The following is an 11,479-nucleotide window of genomic DNA, read 5'->3' on the forward strand; positions in this document are numbered from 1 at the left end:
CACACGCTTATTTGCAATTTACAATTCTTATATATTACCTTACTATCATTTGACTTTTTATGTGGAACCGGTAATCCGTTACTGCTACTGCTACTGCTACTGCTACTGTTACTGCTTCGGCTTTTGCTACTGCTACTACTACTACTACTACTACTACTACTACTACTACTACTACTACTACTACTACTACTACTACTACTACTACTACTACTACTACTACTAATACTACTACTACTACAAATACTATAACTACTACTACTACTACTACTACTACTACTACTACTACTACTACTACTACTACTACTAATAATAATAATAATAATAATAATAATAATAATAATATTATTATTATTATTATTACTACTACTACTTGTGAAATTGTATTAACCTCTGTATAATTATTCCCGGTTACTTATCGACAGCTAATTTACGAACCCTGACGATCTTTTGTAAAAACCGTTTATTCAGATCGTTTCAATTTAAATATCGCGTGTGGATGTTCGCATAGTTTTCGTATGTGACTGTCTCGTAGAGTCAGCGGAAGTAATCGCTATTGGCAGCACTTGTTTGATTATGTTTCAAAATATAGCATCTGATTTGTTGTTACCAAATACAAAAATTATCCCTGCAAAACTACATATGCTTCGTGTAAAATAAAGGAGACCTAAGGTGTAAAATAAAGCACACATGTCCGCAAACAAGAGTCACCAAATGCATGACGAACTAAAAGGAAAACACGACAGACATACATTTGAACGAAATACGAGAGTAAAGGGCATTAATATTGAATATATTATTGTGCGATAACTCTATTGCTATCAATGTTTCTAGTATATTTCCGGTGATTTTTTAAAATCGAACATATTTGAAAAAAACACGTATTGTATCAACAATAGGCGTAAATGACTTAAAGCAATTTAAAATTCGAAACTAATATGTATTATATGTACATATTGTACTGCCAATCGAGCGTTTAAACCTCTGCGATATATGCTTGCGCAAGACAACTTATACGCGCTGCGTGTTTACCGCCGGGGTAATAAATGAGTGAAGTTTGTTTTATTCAATGTTAACTTCGCATCGGGTGTTATTATTGGCGGGTAGAAAAGTGGACTTTTATCGCGAATACTGATTCGCTCAGAGTTTTAGAGACAGAAGTATAAAACTCGGAGCTGAGACGTTTTCAATCGCAATACTCTGCTTCGGATGGCCCTGTGAAATAACTACACAATGGAAAAGTGTGCGGATAATAGACGCGTTAGTCGCAGACGAATTACATTGGCTTTAATAGTGGATGTTATCATTTTTCTTTTTGGTGAGTTGTTTTGTTGTTAAATATTGAAATATGTAAATGCATTATTTTTCTCGCATATTAATGATATTTCTCACATATTATCGCAATTGTGTCAATTAATGTAGATCAAATTTAGCATTTTTACTTATTTACTTATTCTAAACAAAACAAATGTAAGATACATGTATTATTAATAATTAAATACGACTATACTAATCATTATGTTGTTACTGTTAGCATTTTGTTAATCTTATACTTTGTTCATATATATTATTTGCATCTATTATCAATTACAATTACACAACTTTATATCAAAATAAACGGTTTTAATTGTAGGAGTTTTGTTTTTCATATATTATTAATGACTTTAAATACGAGAATTGTTTTGCTTTTAATGATTCATGTGTTTGTCAATAATGTTCATGATTATATATCACTGTTAATAATTAAAACACGTTAAATAAGTAAATAGTGCAAATAATAACTCTCAGATGAATATCGAGATGTAGTGCATTAATAATTAGTGATTGCATAGTTAGATAAATGAGAATTTTAATTATATTGCTTTATTTTTTTCTTCTCTTGGTTTTAACAACGTTTTCGATAATCTATGCATTAAGTTATAGTATTTATCGAAATTCTAGAACTATTTTTTTTTCAAATTTATAATGAAAACGTTTCGTTCTATCTATATACAATATTTTCTGTGTAATTACATGTAGCAAAAGGGTCAACCATGTTAAACCATGTGAACATTTTTTATCTCAGACATATTTTAAAAACATTTATGAAACTCATTTCAAATGTCCACTTGTCTCTCAAATAATTGTAATCAACCGAAACACCAATACAACGAGATGAGAAGGAAATACTTTGCGGATTTGTTTGTACAACATTTAACACCATGCCATTCGTAGATAATCGTTTCAATGTTTCAATCATCTATCGTAGGTAGATATTCGTCTATTGAAATTAAATGAACCGTACAGCTGACACGCAAATTTATAAGATATTTCTTATCTATATAATACTTCGCTGTCAGCGGACTAATGTTAAAAGAGAAGTCAAAGCATGTGTTAACACATTCGCCGTTGTAACATTTTTGTTCAAAGCAAAAAGTATCAATAATATTATTTACAATGTATATGTATTGACATAACTATGTTATAATATTTAGGATACTGAAATCTATGCTATGTATACAGGTATTCGTACATAAATTGAAAAACGTTTCTCTGAGACCTCACGCTATTTGATCTTTTTAGTGTTCTTAGTATTGTCTACGTCGTGCTTTCCTTCTAAAACAATATTAAAATATATTCAGCATAGGGCCAATCAATGCAACATCAATTGCCAATGTTACAGATTTGCATCATATCACGAGCATAAGTAGGTTGCAGCAAACTTTTAAAGTGTATGTAAATGACAGAAAATGGCAATCTTTTCAACAGCGTCTTGCGGTTTTTATTGAATTCGCATTTTATATGTCATGATTAATTGCCTACCTGTTTGATCGGCTCATACCAAAATAAATCGCAAAATCGGGAAAAGCATTTCTTGCTGTAGCAGTCTCTTAAGGAGTCTGTAATCAGAAGTAGAAACACACGTTTTGTACTCGCAAGATGTGATATATACGGTATTACGTCTTGCTATACAGACGTATCAAAACTACTTTTGAAAATAATATCTTCTGATATTGTGCAGAATGTTGCATGTGTTTACTTTGAGTTTGAAAAATAAACACAAATTATATTTAAATATCTTTTGCTATTAAGTAAGTTAAGATTATTATAGAGTCAAAACCCAACAAACAACTCGAACATGTTGAAAACGTATGCATTATACACAAATAAATTGCATTCGAGAAATAAGTCTACATTAAAGAATAAACATGTGAGACAAAACGTGACAATGTTGCTCAGTAACTGTTGATAACGTTAACGATAGACATAATGGCTAACTCATTCAACTTAAATTGACACAAAAATCTACACGAACAAGGCGGTTGATATTTTTGGAGCAAGAAAAGGAGTATTATAATCCGTCACAAGCTCTTGAGAAAACAAAAAAAAAACAGCAATTTAAAATTAGACCTGAAAAAAATACATTTCTTTATTATAATATATTTGTTTCGCAAGTTCATCGAATCTACATGAAATGAACATATATTTATATTTGCTATTTACATAATAGTTATCAATATAAAGTGATGTAAAATAACGTGATATTTAAAATATTCTACATAAAGAACTATGCAATTAGAAATAAATACTCAAATTCAAAAATAATATGTCCGGTCAGTTTCCGAGTGTTTATTTTGTGTCACCGGGTAAATATGAATACACTATTTTCATAGTGAAAATCTCAGTTAGGAAATGAATATAATGACTTGCTCCAAACGCACATTAAGTTGATTGACATGCAGCGGTAGTGACTAACACCTCGACGGCGTTTGCTGTTTTGACTCAGCTATTCACACGAATTGCGCATCACATACGCCGATGCTTAGCAACCACCCAGTCAATATTAGACCCAATAAGCTGTCAATATTTCATAGTAATGGTGCATGTTTATCGCTTAAGCAGATTAAAAAAATAATCGATCTGATTTGTTTACCCATGCGCGTTATTGACCGGTTCTTGAATCAAGGTTGAGGGATGTTTCCTGGCATAACTCGTCATTACATGGTCATTGACACGTTTGACTGTATCATGACATATAACAATGAACGTGTTATGATTATTTGAAGATGATAAAAATTTGGCATTGAATTTATCTATTATGGGGGTTGATGTCAAGTAGATAATGATAAGCTGTAGAGAGCTTTTCAGCAATTTAAAAAAAAAGGCAATTGTAATATAACGATTGCAACAGCTAACAATTGACGCAATGCAGCAAATACTTAATTTTAAACTTCACTGTTTAGATGCTTCGTTCGCATATCGAAATAAATATTCGAGTTGAAATATCGGTCGCTGCAAAGGCATTCAGAAACTGATTAAGACACTGCTTTGTATGCAGCGGGGGCAATCACCTGATAGTCAAGATGGCGACGTCCATTCTGAGACAGATATTTTTCGCCGTTTTATACTCTTTATTAATTAATGTTTTAATGACGCTCATTTTCAAGCCATATCATCAAGAAAGTTACAAGCCTTTATTTCGTAATAATATTCGCTCTCTATCTCGACTATTACTCGCTACGAAATTTCTTAGCGTGATCACTTAATTACAGCTCCGCTAAAAACATTCGTAGCGATTAAAAGTCGAGTTATAATGCAATTTTAATACGAAATTAACGCTAATAACTTGTTTTTATTGAGATGACTGGAAAGTGAGCGTCATTTAAACATTAAAAAGATGTAATACATTGTATACAACAGAGAAAACATACCTGTCTCGGCGTGGACGTCGCCATCTTGACTATCACGTGATTACCCCATCTGGATATGTGTCAACTCAAGTTGTTACGATTGATAAAAGATTGATGCTGAAACTAGTATCGTGAAGGTTAACACCACTGTCAATACTCTAACGTTAGCTAGCTTCGATAGCGCGATTTACATTAGTTTTCAAGCCACCATCCACACATATCCCGAAAATCAAGTTTTTCATACATGTTTCGAGTTCCGTTTTCTGAGATAACACAATACAAAAACCGCATTGTAATCTTTCCGATAATAACTTTTTGGAAAATCTTAATCATATAATTACATTAATATTCAATCCTTTTGCCTGAGGATTGAATAGACTTATTTTCACTCGTACAGCAAAGCTTCAGAACAGAATCTTATTCAAGTTTTTCCATAAAATGAAACAAGCGTCGTTTTTTATAAGAACGGATTATCTTTCCGCATGCATTAAAGTATGTTTCACGGACAGCCGAATTAAATCGAGACCATCGCATTATTGCATACACAACACTTATATGTTGGTGTAAATACTTTAAATTGGGAGAATGTTTGAATGTTGGAGGATTATAAAACATACGTTGTTCAATTAATCATTCTTAAAATCAACAAATTATACGTCAGTGTGACAGATAGTCTTAATTTAAGAGACCACGCTTAAAATATGTTGACTTACATTGAGCGCGTGTTATTTCAGTCTTTCAAGCTCAATTGCAATATAATTCTCATACGTCAGAATAATAACCAAATGGCAAAGTGTATAAACGTTTATGACCAATTTGTCGAGTAAGGCATGCAAATTTGTGTCAAACGATAGGGGCGTCATGACATCCACTGTTTCTGTCTTCCCAAAGGTTAAGTGCTCAATTTATTCTTATTTTAAACACAGTTTTGTAAAATAAAAATTCGCTCCTTTACTTGCAAAAGTAAAGTCCTGTTTTTTTTTTGCAAAAGTTTTTTTTAAACCACTTCACTGCACTTAATTCTAATTGTGTTTACAATGAGTGCATGCACCATCCTTACCGTTGATACACTTGGGTACATATCAATGTCTGTAAGTAAATGATCATGTGAAGAAACAGCGTGTGAGATGTATTTAAAAAAAAATTATATTGGAAGCAAATTCATAAGCTAATGTCGATTAGCTGAAACGTTCAAGAACGGAGGTAAATTGAATTTTAAAACACCTCACTGCTTCAGTCGAAATTATCAAAACAATTCATGTAAACGACAGTGGGTCACATTTTGATGGTTGAAGCATGCTATTGAAACATATTTAGACAATAACTCAAACACGCATCCAGTATTTTGTTCTATGGTTGTTGATGCGTTATTGATTATGTTTCGCTTTTCTTTAACATTATAAAATGACATACACCAGTCCTTGCATAACGAAAATCAATCATAATCAAAAAGACGGAAACGTGTTTTTAAATCGACAAGTTTACTAGTTAAAAGAATCTATCCATCAACAATCACAAGCATCATCGCATATGATTTGGATGCCGCGATCTTTCATAGAAAACAGTGTATCCTCTGCACACACAATTTCATTGTGTGATGCAAGAATGATATCATTATATTACTGACTTATCGTCCTATTTTATCTTTATTTTCAATATCCTTGGATAGCTTATTATGTATATAAGCTCGCACACCGCATAAATTTTAATATAATACAATATTGTTTTATAATCAATATTATATATTACATTTTCCAGTTGGTATCCCGAACCTATATCTATTTCTTCGGGGAAAGCCCTTTATCCGAGGTTTCCACTGCGATGACCCCGCCATCTCCCTTCCCTTCAAATCAGACAGCATCAGCACGTCTGTACTTACAGTCGCCGGATTCGGGACCTCCATCTTTTGCGTATGTAATCAATTTTTCTATTAATGATTCTTATAAAACAAATAAATCATTGCTTTAGTAAAACGCGCATAACGTATGCCATTAAATAACGTAATCAGAAATAAATAAGACAATAAGCGATGTTAGTTCTTAATATGATTATTGTTATGTCCCCCAGCACTATAGTGGGGGACATATTGTTTTTGCCCTGTCTGTTGGTTTGTTGGTTTGTTGCTTTGTTTGTTTGTTTGTGCAAACTTTAACATTTGCCATAACTTTTGCAATATTGAAGATAGCAACTTCATATTTAGCATGTATGTGTATCTCATGGAGCTGCACATTTTGAGTGGTTAAAGGTCAAGGTCATGGTCATCCTTCAAGGTCAAAGGTCAAATAAATGGGTCAAAATCGCTAATTTAATGTACACTTTTGCAATATTGAAGATAGCAGCTTGATATTTGGCATGCATGTGTATTTCATGGAGCTGCACATGTATTTTTAGTGGTGAAAGGTCGAGGTCATCCTTCAAGGTCAAAGGTCAAATATATGGGGACATAGTGTTTCATAAACACAACGCTTGTTTTATTTTAGGCCGTCATTGTCGAGGTATTAAACGCCATCAACAGGAAGTGTGTACGCGCATGGCCAACATGGGAAGACTTGTTGTTCTACGCCAAGAGCGTCTCGGTGTTCATAGTCGGGTTCGTGATCCAAATGCTGTTCGTGGAATTCGTGAAGAATCAGCTTGGATTCTTGAGACCCAACTTTATGGACGTGTGCCGTCCGCAGTTCAACGCATCGCTATGCCCCGCGTAAGTTGTGTAATTTATATTTAAGTCAGCTGTATATACCATAAGAAAACATAATCTAAGCTACGAACAAGTCAGGTTCAGAACTGCAAAACTTTGACCGCAACACAACATTGTTATATTTTATTTTGCTATCTTAATATGCATAATTGGCAGTAAACATTTGCAGCTTATACATATCAAATTCACGTAAAAATGGGCATGGGTGTTTTAAGTCAAAAATTAACTTTATGCCCTTGCAGGATGCAGTTTTAAAAAGTTTTGATTGTTTTCCTTCTGTAGTTACATAACTGAGTACACGTGCACCGGACAGGATGCAAAAGAAATAATGGGCAGCCGACAGTCCTTTCCATCCGGGCACTCGACGTTCTCAATGTACGTCGCCATCTTCTACTGCGTATGTGTCATACGTTTGTTGAACATGATAATTGTATTTTTAAGTTCAAAAATTATAAACAGTATTTATGCAAGGAGGTATTATGGTTATATGATAAGCGTTATTTAAACACAGCGAAGTTCTGTTTACAGATTTGTATTCATATTAACGTTACATGTATTTGTGACACTGTGACGAGCAATTTTGTGTGTATTTACATGTATTCCGTTATGAAAGCAAACGCAGTTTTCTACTTTATTTATCCAGGTTTACGCCAAGTGTTCTTGTTATCAATGTTGTCCTTTTATTTAAAGTATATTCGAAACAGACCACCTAAATGTGTGTACCAATTCTTTTTTTCCAGTTTTATATCCAGAGGCGACTCTACATCAGTTTCTCGCGAACTCTGAAGTTCTTCCTGCAAGCTGCTCTCGTCTTCACTGCATCTATTTGCGGACTGAGTCGTATCAGGGACCACAAACACCATGACACCGACGTTATTGTGGGATTTGCCGTCGGCGCAATTGTTGCCGTATCTGTGGTATGGGCTATATATTTTAATAGAATAAACATACTTCAATGCATATTAACCAACTTCAGTTATTAACATGAACGTCAATTAGTCCTCAAACATTTCTAAACACGTTTACCACATACATCAATAATGTTTTCTGTTTTTTATGTTTAGTACAAGCTTCTTGCGGAATACCTGCTTTTCACAAGTTCCGATGATTTTGTCAGTGAATCATCAACGTCATCATCAACAGTGTCACATGACTTGTGCTGCGCATGCACAACAATGCAATCCGCGAATGTCGAACCTCAGACGCCAACGCCGTTGCTCCCAAACGACTACTTCAACGATGATCCGAACGCCACTGGCAGGCACACTTCCTTAAAGCTGAAAGTGACCTCTCCCGTTCTCAGCCCTTTGACAGCACAATCAGGATTATCCGATCAGCAAGAACTAGTTTGATTGTTAGTTTTGTTGTTTGTAAGTTTATCCGTGAAAGTGTAGTGAGATATTGTAAATAAGGGCGAAGATGTTTCCTCGGATATTCTCCACTCAATCTACCATATAAAACATAAGATCGTTACGAAAAGTGACCAGTTTTTGTAGTTTGCAAGAAAAACACTTGTGCACATGATATCTGGACTATTATTGCTTTTTATTGTATTGCTCCTACAAATTGTGAAACACATGTATAATAAGAAGCAAGAGGCGCTGCAGATTTCCTGACAAACTCAGGAGATAAACAAGACTATTGCCAGTGTCAGAATTTTTTTAATATATTTGTTGAAATAGCAACCATAATTTTTGACGTAGGAAGAAAATGAAATGACGTGCATAATGTCCATATTACCATCTATACATGTTTCAAGTTTCATGAAAAATATGACTTACAAAGTTATCGCAGGATCCAGAAATTGTGCAGGATCCACCATTTTCAGCAGTATTTTTAGTATATTTGTTGCCATATCAACCAGACTTCTTGACGTAAGAACAAAATGAAATGACGGGCATAATCCCCATATTGCCATCTGTCCATGTTTCAAGTTTAATGAAAAAATATGAAGAACTTTTAAAGTTATCGCAGGATCCAGAAAAGTGTTACAGACTGACGGACTCACGGACACACGGACACACAAAGCGCAAACCATAAGTCCCCTCCGGTGCAACCGGTAGGGGACAATAGCAATACTTACAAAGCATTTTTTAGCATTACTTCAAATGTTGTTATGGACGGTTTAACTTTCTCGATATGACCTTTTTATTGTGTAAAACAAGTGACAAAATGATCTTTATATGTCAATATCGTGTAACTACATCAAAAGTAACCGCTCACAAGTTCAACTCAGTGACGTTCATTGTTTACATGCCTTAAGAATTAATGTTCCTCGGAATATGCAACTTCTTAATGAATTTTGATTCATCGAATCAGGTCGCATACACGTATGTAAACACGTCGTTGGTTACTTTTACATGAAATTCATAAATTGGTTCAATTGAAAAAAAAATCAAATATGTTCTGTAGCAATCTTGCTCTATAAAATTTTGTTTAACACGCTTGAGTTATTTAATTGTTTCAAATATTTAATTACAGACAGTTATTGTATGCCTTCAATGGTAAATGAAACAAGGCGTGATTTTCTTGAACATGTGTTTAGAATATTACCCCAGTGTTGATTGACGTTTTGATTTTAATACACATATAGCATATAATCTTTTACACACAGTTCATTTTCTGTTTCACTTTGTTTCGCGTTCATGTTCTTGTTCATAATATTGAAAGTGAAATCGGAAGAGAAAAGACTTGAAATATTGCTCAATATGCATATCTACCTCTTTATTCATTCAACACTCAAAGACATGAAAGCAAGACGCTTGCATCTTCATAAAAGTACTCAGAATAGTTTAATGGAATATGACTTAAAGCATTCGTCTGCAAAGCGCTATGTTTTCTCCTATTAATCATATGTTGAATGATACAAACACACATTGATAAGCGTGTGAATAATTGAGTTAAAAGGCCTGTCATTTAAATGGCGGATGTGCTATCAAAAGACGTTTTATCAAAGAAATAAAATGTTTTCAAACCGAAAAATCACATAACTGCAAACAGTTAACCATTTCATATGCAGTGAGGAGCAACGTTTTGACGTTTGATCTATGAGTTGTCCAATATACCATTTTGAATATAGCTAAAAAAAATCAAAATATATAAAGACATCTGTTCGAACTTTATGGCGATCCAGTATTAGCCAGTATCCCACTAAATATGTGAGTTTACTTATTCTACTGTAATTTTACTACCAAGGAAACTAAATAATGCATTTGCGTACTTCACATTATTAAGTTCGATTATGTGCCATGTCAAGAAAAGATCACTTGACAATACCTTGCACACTACGGGGTTGAGTTGTAATTGATTCTTTGAATTCTGACTGACATGAACGATTTATGTCACGCCTTGGATTCATCTGTTTACAACGTTCACACTTAATTTATTTCTCTATCCCTGCAAACAGCAACACGGTTATATTAGTCTCAAGTTCGCGAATGAATGACAGGCGTATTTATTCTGAGGTATTCAGGGGTCGACATTTTAATTGAAATGTCTTTATCTGATTAAAAGTGAAAAAAATAACGAGAACGAGATACATTTATAACACGCCGATGCTACAGATGGAAGTTGTTATCAACGAGACTGTACATATGTAATTTAAAAGCTCGAACTTATAAAGCAGTTAATGTTATTGCTGAAGAGCGATTTCTTAATAACGTGATTGAATTCGACAATATGACAGACGGATATACAAATTCTTCAAATTTATTTGAGACGCTGTATTCAATATATGTACGCAATACGAAAAATACAAGTTTAACAAATCCAAACCGAAGCCGCGCGAATAACATCTGGATGTACACGTTTAGTTTAATTAGAAGATCTGTATTATAAGCAGTCCGCACAGGCTAATCAGGGACCACAACTTCCACCTAAACTGGATTTTTGTTAGGATGAGACTTTATTGAAACGAAAAATATCATTAAAGCGTAAAGTGTCGTCCGTTATAAGCCTGTGTGGACTACACAGGCTAATCTGGGACAACACTTTACGGACAGCATTAAATCCCTTTTCACAGAGCACGGCCCATATTTATGTATAACTCACTATAAAGTGAACTCTAGCGATGTACAAAACTATTTACAATCCTTTTTGACCGCATAAGGTTGAT

The 11,479-nt window shown here is 33.9% G+C and overlaps 1 protein-coding gene across 1 annotated transcript; it reads left to right on the top strand.

Annotated features, from left to right (window-relative positions):
* The first annotated feature begins 1,200 nt into the window (after nucleotides 1–1,200).
* Nucleotides 1,201–9,990, top strand: LOC127874878 (phospholipid phosphatase 1-like). Its single transcript, XM_052419542.1, has 6 exons — nucleotides 1,201–1,315; nucleotides 6,426–6,577; nucleotides 7,148–7,368; nucleotides 7,648–7,762; nucleotides 8,106–8,282; nucleotides 8,430–9,990. Exons 1-6 carry the CDS (start codon nucleotides 1,231–1,233, stop codon nucleotides 8,715–8,717), a joined length of 1,038 nt encoding a protein of 345 aa, XP_052275502.1. The 5' UTR covers nucleotides 1,201–1,230; the 3' UTR covers nucleotides 8,718–9,990.
* Nucleotides 9,991–11,479: the final 1,489 nt, after the last annotated feature.

The sequence above is a fragment of the Dreissena polymorpha genome, chromosome 3 (assembly GCF_020536995.1).
Source record: "Dreissena polymorpha isolate Duluth1 chromosome 3, UMN_Dpol_1.0, whole genome shotgun sequence".
NCBI classification, from domain to species: Eukaryota; Metazoa; Mollusca; class Bivalvia; order Myida; family Dreissenidae; genus Dreissena; species Dreissena polymorpha.